Source organism: Branchiostoma lanceolatum, chromosome 14, assembly GCF_035083965.1.
Source record: "Branchiostoma lanceolatum isolate klBraLanc5 chromosome 14, klBraLanc5.hap2, whole genome shotgun sequence".
Lineage (NCBI taxonomy): Eukaryota > Metazoa > Chordata > Leptocardii > Amphioxiformes > Branchiostomatidae > Branchiostoma > Branchiostoma lanceolatum.
The window spans coordinates 9,651,802-9,674,066 of NC_089735.1; the positions used below are offsets into that span (position 1 = coordinate 9,651,802).

At 38.2% G+C, this 22,265-nt stretch overlaps 1 protein-coding gene across 1 annotated transcript; it reads right to left on the minus strand.

The window, feature by feature from the left end:
* Positions 1 to 234: 234 nt before the first annotated feature.
* Positions 235 to 21,251, minus strand: LOC136448890 (neuropeptide FF receptor 2-like). The gene is made up of 4 exons (XM_066448586.1): positions 21,155 to 21,251; positions 9,205 to 9,768; positions 8,254 to 8,353; positions 235 to 1,684 (listed from the first exon to the last, which is right to left on the minus strand). Exons 2-4 carry the CDS (start codon positions 9,473 to 9,475, stop codon positions 1,027 to 1,029), a joined length of 1,029 nt encoding a protein of 342 aa, XP_066304683.1. The 5' UTR covers positions 9,476 to 9,768; positions 21,155 to 21,251; the 3' UTR covers positions 235 to 1,026.
* Positions 21,252 to 22,265: the final 1,014 nt, after the last annotated feature.

The following is a 22,265-nucleotide window of genomic DNA, read 5'->3' on the forward strand; positions in this document are numbered from 1 at the left end:
TAAATGTTTAATAAATATGATGATTTCTAATGAACGCACGACATTACACTAAACGTTGATCAAATACATTTTTAAATGCCATTTCTAGATTTCACTAAGTTAAAATGCCCCTAAACACAGACACGGTCACATACATAATACAAATACATTGAAGCAATAAATAAACGAGTACTGCCATTGCAGCAATTAACTTCGTCGTAAATTATTTCAATGTTAACTCAGGTTAACGTTATCGGAGTGTTCTCAATTTTTGAAAGTCCAAATCTTGTAAAGGCTCTAAAGCAAATGTCTTTTATAAGTCCCATTCAGTGATTGAACATGCCTCCTCAAATATGAAAAAAAATGCCCTAAATTGGCAAAAGAAGTTCAATAAACACAGGAGTCTTCAAATTCGTATCCTGAAATAAATGTGTTTAAAACAGAAATGGCACATTGATATGCATGCCTTATGCTAGCAATATAAGTCATAAGCAATGCAAGCTGATAATACGAAGTCTTTCTGACATATGTCGCCCGCCAGTCTACTAAACAGTATTGTACAGGAACCCACCATCAATATGACGGCTAATATCATAGTCGCAAGCTGTCAGCCCTAGTCCAAAAGGGAGTTGATCTTTTATATTTACAATATACAATAGTCCTATCTAAAAGTCGAGGACAATAACCAAATTCAGTCTCTAGTCTACAGTGATTTCTCTAGCTACGGTGCCATGGTACGTCTTTATAGTATACGCCAGAATATCTTTAATAAAACTACAGGTACAATTAGTTATACACGAAATGATGTTTATTTACAAACAAAGCACTTTTTCCAAACTTCTGTACATATCTTTCCAGGCAAGTCCTTGCCAGTACCTCATCTTTCAATTAGACAGCCGCCTTTATAGCTTTATGAAAAATTAGTCATAGATTTTAGAGGCTGTGAAAGCCATATAATGTCTGCTAAAACTGCCTAGCAAGCAGAAGTGATGCGAAAGGTATCACATGTACCTTGCATTTTTAATCTCTGAGATAAACATCCAGAATCTACTTTGAGTCGACATGAACTGCCCCTAGCTCAAGGTCCTCAGGTTTTCTACTCTCTCCGGCAGAAGTGGTCATGATGTTCTCCCGGCACATTGACGACATCAGTGTGGTCATACCCTTTCTGAAGCTGCTGTTGTAGTAGCCGTAGATGATGGGGTTGACCGAGCTGTGCATGTACACCAGCCAGTGAGAAACCGGGTAGACGTAGTAGTACACGATGTCCTTTTGGTACTGCTGGAGGTCACCGTAGTCGTCCAACATCATGATGGTGTGTAGAGGGATCCAGGACAACGCGAAGAGCATCACGACGACGAACAGCATCTTGATGACCCGGAACTTCTTCTTCAGGCCGACCTCGCGACTTCCTCCCGGGATGGGCTTGCACCACACCTTACAGCCGATCCGGAAGTACAGGTAGACGATGAGGCAGAGCGGTGCGATGTACAACAGGACCAGGAGGGTGGTGGTGAAGGGTTTACTACTGCCGTTCCACCAGTCTTCCGTGCAGATGGTTACTTGCTGGGAGACGGGGACCTCCTGCATGACCACGAAGTGCGGGATGGAAAAGAAGGAGCACAGCACCCAGATGAAGACGATCACATGCACGTTGTAGTTTGAAATGAAACTTGGCTCGTTGGGGTAAATGACGGAGCAATATCTGTAACATAGAGAAAAAACAAATCTTCAAAACAGAAAAAAAATCAGATAAAAATATATTATTAATCAATGGTTAATTCACTAATGAACCGCCGAAACGTGGGGTTGTTTGACGTTACGGCAGGGTGTTAGGCCAAGAACCAAGCGATCCTGGGTTCAAATCTCTCTGACGCCACCGATGTTGTGTCCTTGGGAAAGGTACTTAACATGGATTTCCTCACTACACCCAGGTGTAAAAATGGGTGTATTTGTCCTCTGTACGTGGCACTGTTGAAATAAGTTATGAAAATCTTGAGTGCAGTGCTACCTCGTTCTTGTCGGTCAATAAGCGAAGTAAACAAAACAAAAACACAAGCCAAGAATCAAAAGGGGCTTATAGGGACACAACACATGACATAAGGGCTAGATAACCGATGGAAATGTGATTGGGTCGGTCTACACAGTCCGACTGTATAGTAACGTGTCCCATTCGTTCACATTCTTCTTTGATTGCATTCACACTAGATATGATAATGTATTACAGTCATGTAACTTGGCTATATTCTACACAAACAAGATCACAGACCTTATGAAGTATATGTTAGCATCTTAGCCACATGCAATGCAAATGTGTTTTAAAAGGTGTCGCTCCTGGGAAAAGCTCATGTTTCTAAACACCCAGCATTAAAGGCTTTACTCCACTTAGAAAGTCAGTCAACTGAAGTCTAGGAGATTTCATTTTGAAGGATTACTACTAGTTGGCAAAGCAATTCCATTCATTCTATTTTCCCTGAGGAATTCGATGTACCGTATCTAATGGGCAACTAGATTAGATTTAGATCTGACAAAAAAGCCCTCCTCTATTCAGATGCGAGAAATTACCCCACTGTCGTTTAGGAGGCCTTGCCAAGATAGGGGTCCCACTTACCAAGTCCCACTGAATCTCAATATATATTTATAAGATGGTTAGGAGACCCCTTGAGGTGGCCTATCAAATGGATGCAACTCTTCGGCGAGGTGTTCTTTTGTAAAACACACGCCGGGGATCTGATAGACTTTTGATAAGGGCCTCAGGCGATAGTTGATTGGGACATATATCATGCAGCCCAGTGTGCGTCTCAACTCTCACTGTGACGTAAATGCAGATCGGAGACAATAGGACGTTTAGTGCAATGTTCGTACTAATGGACTTTTACAAATAACAAGCAATTCATGTTGATTAAAAATGAACATTTAATGACTGTCAGTAATGTGCGATTGGGAATTCTAAGCAGGCGCCTGAAACGCATTTTACTCGTCAGCTGGGTTCCTATGTAACGCAAATACAATCAAAAACATCTATGTTCTATTTCTGACGAAAGCTACCCAAACACTTGACTCAGAAACTAACGCCAGTTCTTTTTTCTTCAATATTGTATTTGTCCAAAGGATTTTAACCAGACCTACAATGTATAGTACACCAGAGAAATCTGACTTAGAGGGTAAGAAAAACAAACGTATGGACGGAGTTACAATGAAGCGGCTGTCTGGCAGTATAGCGGTGAATTTTATCTATATGTTCAATCTAAATGACCACAAAACAAGGTCTAGTAGCAATTTGGGGTACCGGTTATGAATTACTTAATGATGAAAATTGTTTAAGATTGGTAAGAAGTGGTGAAAGTAGGACGCAATTTTTGAGGAAAAAGAATGATAATTATTCATGATAATAATGATTTATTGGTCAAAAAATGATCCGTGCAATGGCAGCCAGTGCTGATTTGCTGAAGGGTTTACAATCATATAATACAGAACAGATACATATTTGCAAATCGCTTGCACTTTGTGGAACTGTAGCAAGGGTCTGGGTGGCTGCCATTCGGCGCCAGCAGGTGACCCCAATACGACCTTCCCAAACCGAAATCAGGTACCCATTCACACCTGGTGGAGTGAGGAAAGTCGTGTAAAGTGCCTTTCCCGAGGGCACAACGTCGTGGCATATCGGGGTTTCGAACCCGGGACCTCTCGGTTCTGGGCGAAAACACTCTACCGATTGCGCCACACGATGCCACTAATATATTAGTGCGATGATAGGCAAAGATCTTCACATTTTCAACAGAGAAAACTTTATTTGAAGGGCCAACAGATATCTCTCAACATGTTTGTAATTCAACTACAAATCCAATATGGTTTGATCTACATGTATTTGAGAGGCTTCAAGTCTTAAAATAAAACATGGAAGTCAATGTTACATTCAAGGAAAGCATCAATCTATACAATAGTTCAGTAGAGGTAAAGTTAAAACCCAAAATATTTATAGCTGTAACAAATCAAGAGACATTTTTACGCAGAGGATCCGGACTCACCCTAATGATAGCTGTTCCACTTTACAAGATTACAAGAAATTGGATCTGTCAGGACATTTTATTGTTCAATTCTAGAGTCATATGGTGTCGGCTTACAGATCATGCACATATTAAAAACCATAAAAATGTGAACAGGAAATTGCCAAAATACCATCTACCATCAGTCTACCATCGCCGATTCGATATAGAAAGGTTACAATGTCTTGTTTGCAACTGTACATATTTGGAGGGGAGCTGCACCATATGAAAATTTCAAATCAAGGCAGAAATAGGGTTTACGTTTACATACTGAAATAGTTAGCCTTTTTTTTTTCCTACTGCACCAAAACTTTAGCACTATGCCCTTTGGAACACATTGAAGCGTGTGAAAATTATTGACGGTCACATTTGACTGACTTGGAATTGCGCCTGTTATATGATTTCATTTCAGATTGCTATGGAACAACTGGTTTCTAGATAGAATTCATGATCTAGTGGTTCTCACCTTTAAGTTAAAGGCCAAGGCCTTAAGAGATTTTTCAAAAAACGAGATGAACATTCTTACGATCCTCATTACACTGGGTTGTACATTTTTTTTTAATCTTCGCCGAGGAACTCGGAGAAGATTATGTTTTCGAATAGATGCTGGGTGGGTCTATATGTATGTCAAGAGCATAACTTGAGAATCCTGTGATGGATCTTCATGATTTTCGGTAGGTGTGTAGTAGCTGTGCAAAGGAATATCAAGTTCGAAAATGGTTGACCTGGCATTGTCCAACAGTACTGCAGCGAACTTTTGTGTGTTTGTATGTAGACAAAAGAAAAAGGACGGAAACGTTGATGGATCTTCATTAATTTTTGGTAGGTGAGTAGCGGTTGTGGGAACGGAGGTCAAGCTCAAAAATGGTTTCCCTGGCATTTTGAGTCGGTACTGCAGCGGGCTTTATGTGTATCTGAATTTGTATGTCGCCAAGATAACTCGAAAAGCTGTCGATGATGATCAATGATATTAAGTGGAGGGGTAGGTTTAACCGAAAGGAAGGTTAAGTTCGATAATGGGCCTTCTAGCGAGTATCTAAGGTACTGCAGCCGATCTTTAAAATTTGAGGGTATATTTCCTGCAAATGTTGTGGTCATAATTTTTGTGTGGTAAATACTTCACGCCACATGAAGTAAGTTGTGTAAGTTTGGGCCCCTAGCGACATCTTTGGAACTGCAGTGGGTGTTTTTGTTATGATTTCGGACATGAATAACTTGAGAACCGGTCGACTGATCGTCGTGATGTTTAGTATTTAGATAGCTCAGATGATGCTTTAAATTAAGAACGACTAATTATGCAAATCAGGAGCTAATTGGCATGATTAGTAAGGAAAGTTTGTTGCATTTCATATTGGGACTCTCAGACATGTGACGGTGTCCCCGAAAACAGGTCTGGGAAAAGTAGGTTATACAAAGAAATGGAGCACAGCACTACAGGCACAGGTGTGGGTCCGGCTGTTTTTTCTCATGTCCAGTTTAGGCATTTTTACGACATAAGGAAAAGGGGACAAAATAGAAAGCCCGACAAAAACACGTCAAAAATACTTCTCTGCTTGGACAGTACATTGCTCCTAAACTGCACCACTACTAGGTACAGTAAAGTCACACTTACTATGTAATTGAAAATGTGTATGATATGGAAAAAATATTCATCCTATTAATGTATACATTGACTGTACCATTTCATCATCCCTTTCAACACTGAAATTTCAAACCTTTAAGGGCCCATATAATATCAACATAGTCATATGTTTTCATGACCAGTTTTGACATGTATCAGCACACTAGACACTTACATTGTATACTAGTCCTGTACCACCTTATGATATTAACCCTGTCTAGACTTCCCCCTCTCATAATTTCCAAACGGCATGGTGTGTGATCAAATTTCCAGGGGGCAATATTAAAGCATATAGAATTATAGATATTAATCACTATCCATTATAAGCCCTGATTAGTTGGCGAAGATAATGTCTTCGTGGAACTCTAGTTGTATTTGCATTGCGCATCGATTCAGCAATCCTCCATATCAATTTTTTTTAATGCAGATAATAAACGTGACAATAAAGAATGGTTTCAGAGAATATTGTTGAGGCTTATTAAACGGACTGTTTGGTTTCTTATGGGCAATTACATTTACATGGCGAAAAGCACAGGGACAAAAGAAGGCATGAAAGCCATCAAGGTTATTGCCGTGAAATTGATCGTCTCAGTGGTCATACCTACGATCTAAAACCGCATTGCAGAATCTGCCAAATACTCCGATCACAATGACTTTTCCATTGCGCAACTGATTCGTTTAAATCTCAGAATTGATCTCGAAGTTTCTGCTCGAGCGTTCACTAATGTAATCGTATAGCCCCTGATATGAAAGTTAAAAATCGAGTTAAATTTTGGGATCAGGTCCAAAACTTGGATTGATATCTAAAAGCCAGCGGGCAGGCTATATGGGGACACCGTTTTGCCTATCTAAGAACGTGTCACCGCTCTATATATCTAATTCAAAATGGGTGACTTGGACCCCAGCTACCAAACTACCAAAAATGCATCAAGCAAAGCAACAGAAACTTGTAGAAAAAGACGGATAACTATGCAGCGCGACAGACTTATGGGATTTGATGATAACCGATGAAGTATCATCATTACAAGCAGAATATATGAATATTTCCATTCCGAGGTAATACTATAAACCACTTGAACAACAGCATTGCTAGATTGCGTGCATTCTGATATCGTCATCAAGCCTATATAGCGCTAATAAACGATACGTTGCAATACGCAATATGAAGCACATGTATCGTTAGATACAAAGGGTGGACTTCTTTTTGGCATTTTAGATAGCCTCATCGCCATTCAGTCTAACGAAACTCAACACTGTGAGATTTTACGCAATTCCCAATCACAGAAGAAGCTCGTGCATGCTTGATAGCGCTATTGGAAAACTGTCAGGTTCATTTCCAAGAGATTGGTTTCTCGGTCGATAAGAGATTGGTTTTCTTAAAGGACCCTCTTCAAGATATAAACTGTGACATTCTATCAATTTTTCAAGTTAGGTCCTTAGGAGCAACTTAGCACCGCCCGTTGATGCATACGAAGAAGTTACAAGTCTTTGAGTGCAACCGTAATCTATTATACAACCAACTACAAATGGCTGCTGCTCTTAGAGAATGAAATACCTTCGTAAAGAAAGGTTTGGAAATTTATTTCTGATTTTTTTGGACTAAAACAGTTTTGGATAATCATAGAAAACTTGCAGTTGCAATAGTATGTTCAATTTCTTAAACAAATCCTGCTGTAGGGGTCGGTAATATTTTGAGGCTTCTTTTCGGTGTGCATGAAAGGGATACAGTTATTGTGCCGTTTATAGCGTAAGTCTCAAAACATTTCATACAAACAAACAGAAAGTGATTTTGAGACCAGAAACAGTAGAGCTGATGACACGAACATATTATACAACTCAAGCCTAAAAGGTGTTAACACCTCGAACTGTTAGTATTGACGTCACAACCTCAAATCCTCATTAATCATTCAACCCAAGTGCTCTGTATGTACTTCAAGAAAGGTAACACATAATGCGCGTTTTTCCCCGCCTATCGGTTGGTCGATCACTTATCCTAGACCCGTTAATGAAATAGACCATACAATCAGTGTTGTCGGGTGGAAGCAATTTAGACTGATGTCTAAATGACAGTTAAAAGCAATATTGGTTGCCATGTTTTCAAGCACATAAAAGGAAAACAGTTGTTATGGAAGAGTACTTGAAAATCTCGCCCGCTAAAAGCTAAAAGTCTTTAACGGATATGTATTCTTATATTAGTCAGTAACAAGTATGAATGGTTTTTGTATTGATTCATCTAAAGAATTATCTTCGCTTTGAGTTTTCTGTTGCTTTGAAATAGTATTCGACACTCGCATCCATTACGTGTCAATCTAGATCCGTTTAATTTTCTTTCTTTCGTTCTTTTACGAAAAATAAAATGTAATTCATACCAAAAATGTTAGTACCGCCCTAATTTAGAATCATGGTGATTTCTAAGTTTATTATAGACTATCAAAGCAACGTATGAAAGTTTATTAGCATGATATACTGTTAGGAATGTTGGCTTCGCTAAATCAACAGAGCGCAGTAAGGCAACGGTTTATTTCTCAAACTATAATGTTGATTTGTAGATATCAAATGGCCTTGTAGGGCACATTCATATAAATGTGCCATTAATATGATATTTACCTGTCAATGGCGATGGCGACGAGTGTGAAGACTGACACTGCCACAGACACCACTTGTACGGCTGGGGTTATTTTGCACATAACAGGACCAAATGGCCAACCTAAATGGATAAAAAGACAAAATGGCAGTAGTTATGGTTATGGTGTATATGTATACTGTATTCAACATATCCGCAATACAATAAAGAAGAATCTCCCAGATACATTCATAAATGACAAACGGATAGAACATGTAGCTATTCTATAAGTTAGGTTATAGATAGTTTGATATTTATTATCATATATTCGTCTCTTTTCTCTGTATGTAATTACATTGGCCAGATGCCAGAATTGAATTGGAAAAAATACTGTATTAACAGTTTGTCATTTTACAAATAAAATAACCTGGCAAAGATACTGTATTTTAAAGTAGCAAGCATCGATGACAAGTTAAAATCACTAAATTAAAAAAGTCTTTTTTGGAGTGTTTGATGGACTTGCCAACACGGGGCAAAGATTTGCGTTTCTATAGTTAATATACGCACAGTGTATTGTAGTTTACATTTTACTTTCATTAATGGGATATATATTCCTGTTCGTTTGTTGAAATTCTGGTCTTGATAAACTGGAAGTCTAGAGAACGTTAAAATTTTGATGATGCAGCAAACGATAGAATCGGAACCCCCAGGCAAAAACACCCACTATCTTTCTGAGCCATGGATATGCACTAGGTACGGCGTCGTAAAGAACTGCTGTTGATTTACGGACAGATAAACATCCCTCTAATTCTACCGCAGGGAAAATCAAGATACAGCTACAAACTTTTACAGCGTTCTAGTTTTAGTTCAGCGATCAAGCCGCCTTAGCTTATGTCGTACGCATATCTTTAAAAAAAAATTATAAAAAAAATATGAGAAACAAGTTCAATCAACGGAATCAATATATAAGTTCAAATATAAACACATATGCTTACCCATGACAACATCGTCCACCAGAGTGAAGGGCATGCAGAAGACAGCAACGAGCAGATCGCTTACGGCCAGGTTCAATATGAAGCAGTTCGTCACGGTTCGCATGCGGGGAATCTTCACTATGACGAGGCAGATGATGGTGTTCCCGATCACACAGAAGGCAAACGTTATGAAGTAGACGATGGCGAAGACAACGATGACCGGGACGGTTTGCTTGAGCAGTTGTTCATCTTCGTCGGCTGTACTGTTAGATCCGTTGGTGAAGTTGCTCATGGTCGACTTAGCCGGCAACGGTTAGCTTCAGTAACGTTTGCACGACGTCCCTGTACCTCACCAGCGTCTTCCTGCATGGATTTCTTAAATGATGTCCTTTCCAAGAACCGTGCGTTATCGCTGACACTGCACAGTACTTCAGTTCTGTTACGAAATCGATTGAAGCAGTACAATGGGCCCGTCTGTTGGGCCCGCCCGTTGACTTACGTCTTTCCTCTAGCTAACGAATGCTCCCTACCGCTACGTTGTCATCCATCAAACGTATGCCGCGCCATATCGTTACGCCTTAACATCTGAAGAAAGAAACAAACAGTAAATAAGACTAGAAGCTTTAACATATCTACGTCAGAACATTTGTTATTATCGATTTTTAAGTCAGGATATAAAAAGACAAATTACCTTTCATTTAACCGAGCCCAGGAGTAAGCTGGTAAAGCTATTAAGTGCTCTAGAATGTCACGGATTCAAGTGACCTTTTATGCGCCATTTTCTTAAAGGGAAAACCGAATTAAAGAAGTGCAAAAGCAACATTACCGTGAGTACTTAAGTACTAAATGTTGCTATATGCACTAAAAGGCCGGAAACTATAATATAATGATACTACAGTAGCAGAACTGCAAAAAGTGATTGATGAATGCACTTCAGGAGTAATATTGGGGTATTATCCAGAGGTTTCTAAAATCTCTGTGCAGCTCAAAATAAATATATGATAATATTTTCCAATGCAAAGAATTAATGCAAACAGTTTGTTACCTATTGTTCAGTTGGGAAATAAACGTCTGTCATAAACACTTGAAAAGATAATCAGCAACGCGTGGGTTATCTGAGCGTTTCGTTACGGACGGTCGTTTCCTTTTAATCTAAAACTCAACTGTGTACTTCCAGATTATCAATAACTAATTAGTGTTTCGTCTGTAAGGTAGTGAAATGCCGTAGGCGTGCTCTCACGGGACAGATGAGATGACGCCTGTGTACAGCGTAGCGATCAACTATGCTGGAAGACGCCCCTCTGGACCAAAGATGCAAAGCTGTCTTAATCTCAATCTTAAGAAGTTATTGGATACCGAAGCAAGCTGACACTCAAAAAGCACTGTCAACTTCGCTATCACTTCGAATCTCATATCCAGTAAGACGTTGAGTTCACCAATGGTGATGAGAAATACGGTAATGATGATCACGATCTGTACATTACGAATCTTAACGTCTTAACATTCCAATTTAATTACTGACCGTTAGGATTCGAACGCGCTTTCTTTGCAGAAAACTTCATCTTGTGCGTATTTGTTAACGATACCTGTAAACATTCGGCAATCGATTGATTGGATTTGGCGAACCCAATGAAATGTGGCTAACGAGGCACTAAAGAATATTTATGTCGTGAATGGTCGTTTTCCATCAGGCTTATGGGGATAGGCTGAAGAAGGGGAAATTGAACTATCGTACTCCTACATATATGACTGGTAAAGGTGAAATGCAGAAAATCAATTGTCGATCCCAGCCATAAAGTTTTATTCACATAAGATTAATTGCACTAAAATTGAAGAACATAGTACGGTAGCCAAAATCAGTGCTACTTTAACGATAAGACAAATCTTAACTTTCATTTTGGATTCATTAAGATTATAAAAGTCACAGGTATTGGCCTTTATGTTGGAAAGGGTGACATGCAAATCAATATATTTAAGTAATTGTTAACGTCGTGCAAATGGTATATCTACTGAACCTAAGGTAACGCTGGTGCGTTAAGGAAATATCACCAAATGTATTCGAGGCATTATCTACCCAAATAACAATCCACGGATCATATAATCACTTACTAAACTACACATCTTAGCTTTATCCCATTGAATTTAAAAGGTAAGAATCACACGTATTAGTGTAAAAATGTAATTACTACCTGGATATGTGACTTTGAAGTTAGGATAACGGTAAATTACCTCGGGGATCTCTCGGCTCGGTTTTCACCAGCTGTATCGACCATGACCCCCGATTGACAGCTACAGCTACGCCGTTGATTCGAAAAAGAAGCAAACACCCTCCCCAAAGTAGACGTTAAACCCGGAAACATCTGCGGTAGACCACTACAAGCACAGAATACATAACGAAGCACCCTTCACGCTTGCTTCAAGAAAATGCGATGTATCAAAGGTTTTTGTTACTTTCTCAATTCAAACAGGATTTCCAACTATGGCATCCAATCTCGTTTCTTCAGAATGCAATAAGTGGAATCGAGATTGCATGGTATTGGTTTATAATTTCACTGTCATGGAATAAAGGGTAAACGCAAGGCGACTCGAATTAGATTACAAGCAGGGATATCAATTCAGTGGTTGGGTAGAACCCGTGAAATACATCGGGGTGTGTTTAGCTCTTAAGATTGGAAGATACCCAAAACATGATAAGGGAACAGAAGTGACTAAATGTCATGTTTCTATTTGGTTTGGGAGGTCCAAACAACTTTGATTAAAAATAAACTTGAGTTGCACTTTCGGATCTTGAATATTTTCTACAAGCATGTCCTAGCATTGTACAGTCCCATACTGTAAGATACAGTCACATACTGTAAGAAATTCATAGTCAAATTCTGTTTCAGTTTTTTATGGATCAATGTGTATCCATTTACTATTGATGCGACATCGACTGACTCGTACAAGATTTACATTTTCGACCTCAAATAATTCTCCATCGGGAGGTCGCAATTACAGGAGTTCGATCAAAGCATATGTATTCCCTCGAAGAAGTGCAGCAGTAATGACTCAAGGATTTGATTGGTACTACTTGAGATGAACACATTCACGTTTCGCTCACACGAAATTTCCCCAGAGGAAAGACCTGCAATCTCGACTGTGCAGAACTTTGTGAAACAGACCTTCAAGAGGTCCATAAGCTGAAGTCATTGCCGGTTCAACGCATTCTAAGGTAAAAACCTCTTTCATGATTTCCTTAATCGTTAGCGTTGATTAAGTCGTAGCAACAATGACCAAGTTTTCAAGAATTTAACAGGGATATTGTGATGTTAACGCATACGTGTGTCAGTACGAAATGCTTTACACTTTTCTATGTACAAACCCTCCAATGTGTAATTTACATTTAAACATACGACCTTAACCTTGTTTTACTTGTTTCCTTCAATCAGGAACTTCCCAGCCTAAATGCTGTATTACCATCATTAGTTGTTTGTTATTGCACTTCTGTCATTGTCAGTTTAGATTTTCATTAGTAATGCTAATACTAACAGTTCCATGCTGATTCATACGACAATTATCAAAATTGTTTTAGATAAATGCCTAGTTGGCTTTCTGTGCAAATATATAAGTAATGGAATTGAATATAGTTTGATACATTTGTTTTAATTGGCTTATGTTTCTTTTCGAAACCCACAAAACTCTGTAAACAAGATAAGCATTTATTTAAAAGGAAATCCATTCGGATAAAGTTGGAAGGTCAGTAACAAATAACGATTGACCACCAACTTCAATAAGACATGCGCACACTGATGTTCATCCACCGTACGTATATGCACACTCTAGCTGTATACCCTCATTCGACCAGGGTGTCGACCTCGCTACAACCGCGTTGTGATCTAAAAGTCAGTAGATAGCTAAAATAATTTCATAGATTAGGACCAAACTCTTTAGTACTCTTTGTGTTTTGTTTTGTCTTTTTAGTCAGACTTTTGAATTTTGCATGATATTCCAATAATGAAATCAAGGGTTCCACAAATTCAATTCAGATCGCAGTGAGATCGTAGCGAGATAACCGTCTAGTGGAATGGAGGCCTTCAGAAGCCACGGCATTTCTCGAAATTTCCTTGCCATTCCAAAGTAATGTTTGTACATCAATTTCATGGTTGATGGGTAGGGCCTTGAAGGTATTATCTCTAGGTACCTGCAACTCCATAACATCAATTGTTTATTACAGTTATACACGCGACTCGCAAACTAATGGGTACGAGATACCCGAATGGATTTAACAGTTGAATGAGTAAAGCTGTTGTTATACAAATATATTTTTGATTTACGCTTAGGGAATAGCAATCTTTTAATGCAAATATCATCAAAGGTTTGAAATTGTGTCATTGGTTGATGATATATTAGCCCGTGTTTTTAATAAACAATTGCTCATGCAGTACCAAAATCCTGCTACAGTAGTATCAATAAATCATACATACACGGTAGGTAATATAGCGATAACATATCAGGAAATGCTTCTCTTTATCATGGATTTTCAAAGCCAATATTTGATGCCGCATACGGAATATGATATCAACGCTTTCTTCAGCTATGGTCCTTACAAAGCTTTCAGTTTTCAAGGATTCATGCAAACAGACTCGATATTGAATGTGATATATCTCTCCAATATTGAAAACATATGTTTTTGGAAGGGCCATCTTTTAAATGGTGTAGCTGTTTTGATATTCTTCTTGCGATCTTCGGTAACTGACAGCAGCGATTACATCGCGTGTGACCGCTCAGGTGATGTAACATGGCAATGCATGCTTGCCTTTATGCACACCTGCGTGATTGCTTTTATGTACACCTTGGGTATAGGGCTCAAGAAAGCACTTTCTTCTGAGTTTTTTGTTTTACGTTCTTGTAAAGAGTAGGTGAAGACCACCATGATTCTGCAAAGCAGTCAAAAGACCCAGAGGAGCCGCCAGAGATAAGTTTTACAAAAGATCCTAAAGGATGTAGAATATCTATTCAAAGGAGGTGAGGAAACATATTAACAAACAATGCATTACTTGTACGCTGAGGTAGGGAGACGATAGGCTGACAGCCATATAATGAGATCAGAAATACACCATTGAAACCTCGCTAAGAGAGAGGTTGTGTTTTTGTCCTTCAGATGTATAATTATTTGATTAAACAGATTCTGTTCATCTACATTCGGTCAAAAGAAGGTTACAATCGATGACTAATTCAGGTTTTAAATCTGCTAAACAGACATCAACGGATTACTAAGGATATACGTAAACATCTTGAATTACTAGAAGTTCTAGACATCTTTTGAACAACAAAATTGGGAAAAAAACGATCCCACCAAAATCCATGCCTTGGACAGATACCCATAATGCAGAAACCATCTCTATCGGCTGTTGTTGTCATTGAATTTATGAACACCTCATGATAATTTGAATAGGCTGCTTGCAACTTTCAGGTCAAAGTGCTTAGTATCTTACAAAATGCAGGTCGTGCGGACGTGGTGTACAGTGAATAAGAGGGCACAGGGTTCAAAATGAAAACCCGTAAGCATCGTGATACGTTCATCCTTTTGTAAGTATCTCATCGTGTTTGGGATGATCTTTGACCACTCGTCAACGATCCAATAAGAACCTTAATTTTCCGGGTGACTTGTAGTAAATGGACTGCTTAATGAACTTTACTGATACCAGCTTGATTCAGTAACCTCATCGTGGGGAGGTCTGGCCAATTACATTTCTGTATTGGTAGAAAAGAAAACATCTATCTTAATATCATGTTATGCACTAAATATGATAAGATGAAACGGGCGATATTGATATCATAACTATGGATTCCATATTTGTTCACGTCAAACGAGCGATATTGTAATCAAACACTTATAAAGGCGTAACTTTTAAAAACTGATTATTTTTCAGCGGTTATTTTCGGCATTTCTGTATGTACGTGTGTGTGTGGGGGGGTGTTAACAAGAAACGCTAAAATTTTACTGGCTTTAACTATGTTCTTAACGATAAGTTGATGTATATTCTATCGCAGAGTGAATGAATTGTCATGCACATATCTTACCACCAGACTGTATTTGGGAGCCTCTCAGCAATAAGACTCCGATGTCCAAGACTTCTGAAGTCTTGGACATCGGAGGGCTATTGGAGGTGAAAAATGTACGAACAGTGAATATTAATACATAGACGAAAAAATATTACCCTTGCAAGTAGAATACGTTAAGCCAACTGAGCTTTTGTGGGGGGGGGGGGGTACAAATATGTTTGAATATACGAAACGTCGTCATGATGTTTTCATTACTCATCCGGATTCCGAAAAGTTATCACCGCGAATTAGACATCCGAGGAATGTCGGCTAGATTGACTGAAAATCCATGATGAGTGTTTTTATTCTGTTGGAACAAAGCTTTAATTGTACAACTATGTTTTCAAGAAATTATATACCTCTTAACTGCATTCGAAGCAGTCAGTAAAAATCGAATTACCATTAAATGCTAGTGATCGGTCATGTAAATGCACATGTATCTTGGCAATCAACCACACACCATACGGGAGGTTGTCGATATTGATACAAAGAGCATATCAGATTTGAAAACGCCCAATTTTGTAACAGCTGCTGCCCTGACACTCATTTTACGGGTCTAATATGCAATTTAAAAATACATGTGCATGTAATTCAACACTTTTCCACCGAAAACAGCAGATGTTGAATATCTTATCAACGATTGTGTTCGCGTTACAAAGTGAACAGTTACCTTGCACATATTCAAGAGATAGTATGGAACGGTTCCAATCTTTTAGAGTTGACTGATAGAGGCAATTGTTGCCTTGGGGTCACACATACATCTCAAACTTAAAACCTAATTTTTAATAACATCTTCATCCCAAAAAATCATTATCTTTAAAGGCTTATTGTGAGGTAGATTGTTTGATTAATGTGGCTTCCTCTATAGCCTAAAGAGAGACTCAAGAAAACTAGTAGAAATCGATAGAAAACGTACGAATACAAGTGATTAGATTTATGAAGCTCAATCAACTACACGTTTGTACGGATTGTAAAGTTTGCTTATTCAAGGTGATTATTTACAATATCTGGAATGGGGAAATGCAAATCCTTGATATGAAGTGAAACATTAACATACCAGAGCAGCAATACAGAGTATATTAGCCTTTAATCTGCAGAGATTACAATGAATACCCCTTTTTTACTACATCATAAGTTAAATCTACGTTTTTAATTTTATTCTAGCGATATCTACAACGCATAGACTTTAGTGTATGGTAAGAACGTGAAATATGCACAACTACCACCGCAGCTTGAGCTATTTTGTCCAACTTCCATACGGATGTACAGTTTTCGTTAAGCTAGCGAAAACATTTGGTAAGCTACCAGAAACTAGGGAACAACGATTGAACTTTGACTTTGCATCTGACAACTGGTTGCAATCTGAATGGAAATTTCGAAATTCAGAATAATTGAATTTGCGGCAACAAATGTAGCAATACGTAACTTAAACATCACTTTATATACAGCGTAAAACAGTTAACTGGCAACGCTTTGGTAGTCATTCAGCTACTACCCATGGCTTTGCCGACAGCATCTTCTTCCCACCTCCAGTCAGTACATTATATTAAGAACTTAGCAAATGGGGTACCAAAACATAAATGATCCGATAGATATCATTAATTACATTCAAAGAACTTACTATTTGGGAGCAGAGCACATCTCTTTGGCAGCACAGTCTCGGTAGACCATCTGTGCTCCTCTATAATTCTCTCATGACTTCTCGCGGACTAAGAATCTATCCCTCGATTTGTACGCCCAGGATTTGCTCACAGATAACTTGACACCAAGAGATATCACAAGACTTATCCCAAGATATATGATTGATATGTTTTCTAATGCATCCGTTCACTTCTGCACCATTAAGCTAAGACTCGAGCAGCTAGGTAAACAGCTTTTCAACGATGCTCTCATCCTTGCGGATTTAGTGGAGGACGCTGCGTCCCTCAAACCCATTAATGACACGACCGGTATGTTTTAGCGGCGGTTTACTAGTCAGTTAAAACGTCATATCCATCATATGAACACATTTGTACTGACATTTGGCAGTTGGTAGTGTCTAAGGAAAGGTCGTTGTGTTTTATTTCTAGCTTCAGTTGATTCTTCATCCGTGCACATGTACTAAAGGGCAATGTGTCCATCCTACCCATTTGCGGTACAGCCAGTATGTTTTAGTAGTGGTTGTTAGTCAGTTACATTGTAAGATGGCCCATCCATTATATGGATGATTTTAGTAACTGACCTTTGACAGTGCTTAGCGAAACGTCACCATGATCCATTATTAGTTTAGTGAATTATAGATGTGTGGCGTCGCGGTGGCGTAGTGGCAGGGTGTTTGGCCAGAACCCATTAGGATCGGGGAACCTTGACTTGTCCTGTTCACGTTGTACTTGTAGGAGAGGCATGTTACACGAATTTACTCACTTACCACAGATGGGTACCTAGCTTATAGGGACATCACTCGGATAGGAGGTTTTAGCAGAGGACGTCTGTCCAGACTTCTCTTTTTGGGGTGCGACTAGTGCATTTTACTGACGATCTACCAATCTTTTATACAAATGCCACATATATGATCTGGATACAATTTCTGTAACTTGTTTTGATATGGTATCTATATTTGCTTTCTCGATACCAATATTATTATTTTTGGAAGGCACAATGATGCACATGCGGTCATTTCTGAAGACCAAAAGAGCAAGCACACGCTAAACCTTATCAAAAAAGGGAAAATGTTTTCTGCCTGAGACAAAGACAGAATTTCAGATTGTTGTTCTTGGGGGGGGGGGGGGAGTAAGTAAGCTTCTTCTAGATGAAGTAGTTTCTGACATGAAGAAGAGATAAAAGATTCAGCATCATTTTAAAACCAGGCCCGATCCTGGGTTCTAACCAAGAAAGACGTCAGCAGACTACAAGTTTTAGACATAAAAGTGGTCCGCGCCGTGCAAGGCTAGACGGGAGCCGACAGACTGAGAAACAACTGACGAGTTCCATGAATATCATCGTTGGAAGATATAGAAAGAGCAGCCCTGAGGTGGCTAGGACATGTTGAGAGAATAGAAGAATTTCAAAGAGAGCGTAGGCACTATGGAAAAATTTCAAAAGCCCTTTATATAGACCCAGAAAAAGAAAGAAAGACAACATACATGAAACATTAACAACATACAGCGCAGACTACACAGACTCGAAGAGGAGGGGGTCACCTAGAGAAGAATGAAGAATGCAACTGAGTGGCCCTAAGGCCTAAAAGTTGACTGTATAATTAAGATGCAAGTAAGGATTAGAATACACATCTTAAAACTTCGTTGACGTACCTTGCTTCCATCTTATATATATGCTTAATAACCATATGCCCTTTAATTCCCAAAAGCCAATGTGTACATTATAGAGTAGAAGGATGAAACCGCAAAAATACAATATTCCCTGTCTCCTGAATTATCCGAATATCTTGCATGGATGTTGCCTCCATCAGCAAAGCATAATTGTAGAAATACCTTAAAGCTTTAATTGGAACTAACCCCTTATCAGAAAAATTAATAAGAGTCTCGCTTACATGTAAGCTTGTGGTTTCATATTCATATTGTGGTTTGATAAGGCTTTTCACATCAATTTTTTTTTCTTTAAGCAGTGTAAAAACGTTGAATATTGCAGTCATTCTCTCAATCGAATGGGTTGAAAAACACTTCGTATGCTTTTAAATCCATACTAGGTAATCCACATTGGCTATGTCATTAAGCATAGGTGTTTTGGTAGCCTCTGTTCAACTTCAAAGTAACCTCGGTTCTGACAGCAATTTGCTGTTGTTTGTTAATGGACTTTCAGAGGCTAGAGAGTCAACTCAATACGGAGTGTTAGCTCAAAGCGCTTAAAAACATTAATGCATAACAATGATGATGTGGGTGTTAGTAAATGGGTTTTCTTTCAAAGTTTGGTGCAATTTGTTACAATTTTAGAAACTTTAAACATTCAATGTAACGATTTATGAAAAACAAATATGATACATTGATATGCATACATGTGTTTCAAACCCTGTCTTTGATGAACGTTCGTCTGTTATGTTGCCGTGTTTTATACATTCAGCAATCGTCGCTGTTGAAATGGGATGCTACAACCTAATTCTAAAGATTTTTTAAGCCGTTCACTGCTTAGCACGCACCGGTAAGTCTTACGGACATCACAGAGAATTGTTAAAGCTCGTTTCTTCGCACTTCAAATGTAGGTGGGATCACACCATAACACCTCTATTGCTTTTGAATCCCCAAGACAGATGATGTTATCTAGAATCTTCAAAAGGTACACGGCAGCTTAAGATCTCCTGGATTACCGGAGACAGGACTTTTGCGTTTTACAATGTCTTGTGAAAGGAACATGTAAATTAAATACTATATATCTAGCTTTTACCCGTCAGTGGCATCGACAGGATTCTTGAATCTTCACAACCAGGATGCCGTCTTGTCCGTGGCCATTTTCGCATCTTCTGCATAGTGAGGATAGTCGCGAGTGAGAATTCTACTAGGAACGAATCGATTATCGTCTGAAATGTACCAGGCATCTTTTCTTTATAGCAGTTCACGCAAAATTATAAGTAATGGCCATTTGTTACATTCAATAATCTATTAGAAAATATAGCTTGAAAAATATTTCTGTGCTATATTATTTATCTCCTGGGAAAACAGATTGCCTATACTGGCGTTTTGATCCTGTTAATGGTATTCGGTACCGGATTGATGTTAGGGCATAACTTATTTCGTTGCAAGCAATAAGTGCATTAATAATATGGAAAATGTTTTTTTCTGGATTCGATTTCTAGACTTCTGCTTTCACACACGATCGGTTTAAAAAGATTCATAGACCACACATGTATAGCATAAGTGAACAACAGTTTGTTTATTTCACTTTTGCCTAGTTTCAACGTCGATTTTTTTTATGTTTCTATCTTTTCTCATTTACAAAATGTTCCAAATGTTGAAAAGATAAATAAGATCCTTTTCTCTAAATTCGAATTAAAATCGTTACCATTTGGCTATTTACAGTTTTTGTTTTTGATGTAACGTATTCGGTCACTATTTTTTTTCATAAAGGCAATTTACAAACACGAAAAGAGACAAATATATTTGATTGGATTCGATGATCAAGTCAAACAAAGTTTGTTGAAAGTTGACAGTAATGGCACTGAACCACCTGGCAATTTTATATCGAGTTGTCTTACTCCCGATTAATAGATTCCTCTTAATACCTACCGTTTAATTTATGCGTGTGTATAGAGGAAAGCCAGATTACTCAGCATTACAAGCATGCTCTACCTCATCGCCAGTGTCAAATAATCACCAAAAAGTCTTGAATTTGCAAAGAAAAAAAAGAAGAAAAAAATCAAACCAGGGCGGTACAATAAATTGTGAATTTTATATCATGTCAACAAAACATGATATTACAATACGTCTGCAAAAGGCCGACCTCTCAACAACAACCTATCCAATAATCACCAATGCATCGTTGGATATTTCGATACTTTTTTTTCAATGACTGAAATGCAATGGTAAAATAGTATCAAACTTTGCACACTGTAGCATATTCGCAGACTTCTATCTATTTAATGCAGATGAATAAAAAAAATTACAATTTGGCTCAGCACTCTTATGGATTTATCTGAACATCTCCGGGTACACAGTCAGTACAAAATAAGTGGATGGTAACAAAAATAACAATATAGAATAATGCTGTATTTAGACATTATCCTAGCAGTTCAATGAGATATCATTGGAATAACCCCATTTTTAAACATCCGTTGTTGATGACATTTGATCTTGATATTTTATCTAAGATATTTCAAGATATAATTGAAAACTGATCAAAATGCAAAATCATAGATGAATCTGTATACTGCTGGAGGAAACAGTATGCATAAACTTACCTGCGTCCAGATCAGAGACCCCAGCGAGACACCGCGACGCTATCTAGGGTCTATCGCCGTCGTTGTGTCTATTCATATCACGTATGCGAGGCGAAATCAAAATGTTATATCAGTATCACCTTGTGATTTTTTAGAAATTCTGTATCTAAGTCATTGAGTACACTAGTTTTTCAAGTAACTAATAGTTATACGTTCATGAAGGATTCTAAATGATTTTTTTACCGTTTTATCAATCTTTGAACAGAAGTTTCCCGTCCATTTCAATTACGTCATTGCCTAGGCTTTATTGCATATTGATTGGTAAGCATTGGTTTTGCAATCAGTGCCTCTGTAATAAACTGTCCCAGAAATATATGTAAAATCTAATATCACGATTATTTGATAATGATACTGGCAGAAAAGATTTTGAATAATAAAAACTGTGCTGTATTGTAGTTTGGTGATGTAGATAGATCACAATATGGAGGGATATCTCTAAAAGATAGATGGATCGTAATTCAGTAAGTCGTTATAAGAAAATCATGACTTGGCTGACGCTTGATATCGAACGACACGCACTAGACTGCCGTCTGTGACGCACATACCGCCTCATATCCCCTACTTCATGCGTTGCCATAATTTCATTTGAGCGGTCTGCCTGCCCCTTTTGAAACTATGACGCTCGCAGTTACATACTTTATGACCTGACTTTAGAGGCTGTCAGTCTTTGTTACGTCCATAATTGCTCATCTGAAATGAAAGTTTCTAACAAAAGAAAGGATGCGTTTTTTTTATCAAACTTATTCTCTATGCTGTTGAAAAATAGCATCAGGGTATTGGAGTTCATTGGAGTTCATTTAAAGGAATAGCAGTATTGTATCATTTACTGCAACTTAAAGTGAATAAAAACATGCGATGCACGCAAGACATTTAGTTTACATCTATCAAATTTTGATATTATATAAGCATCAGAAGCCAAGTTTAAAAAATATAGCTGAACAGACAAGTTTAATAACAGTGTCTGGCATCTTATCTTTCTTGTGTTTGTCTTTCCTGCAGTTTGAACAGTGCGGTTTGAAAAAGCTCTTTGGTTTGATTTTAGCTAGGTCCGTGTTGCTAGTCTGAATGTCTT

Coding starts and splice junctions, on each gene's coding strand:
- LOC136448890 (XM_066448586.1), bottom strand. CDS start 9,475: ATGAGCAACTTCACCAACGGATCTAACAGTACAGCCGACGAAGATGAA. Junction 8,354..9,204: donor GGTGGACGATGTTGTCATGG/GTAAGCATATGT, acceptor TTATCCATTTAG/GTTGGCCATTTGGTCCTGTT. Junction 1,685..8,253: donor GTCGCCATCGCCATTGACAG/GTAAATATCATA, acceptor TCTATGTTACAG/ATATTGCTCCGTCATTTACC.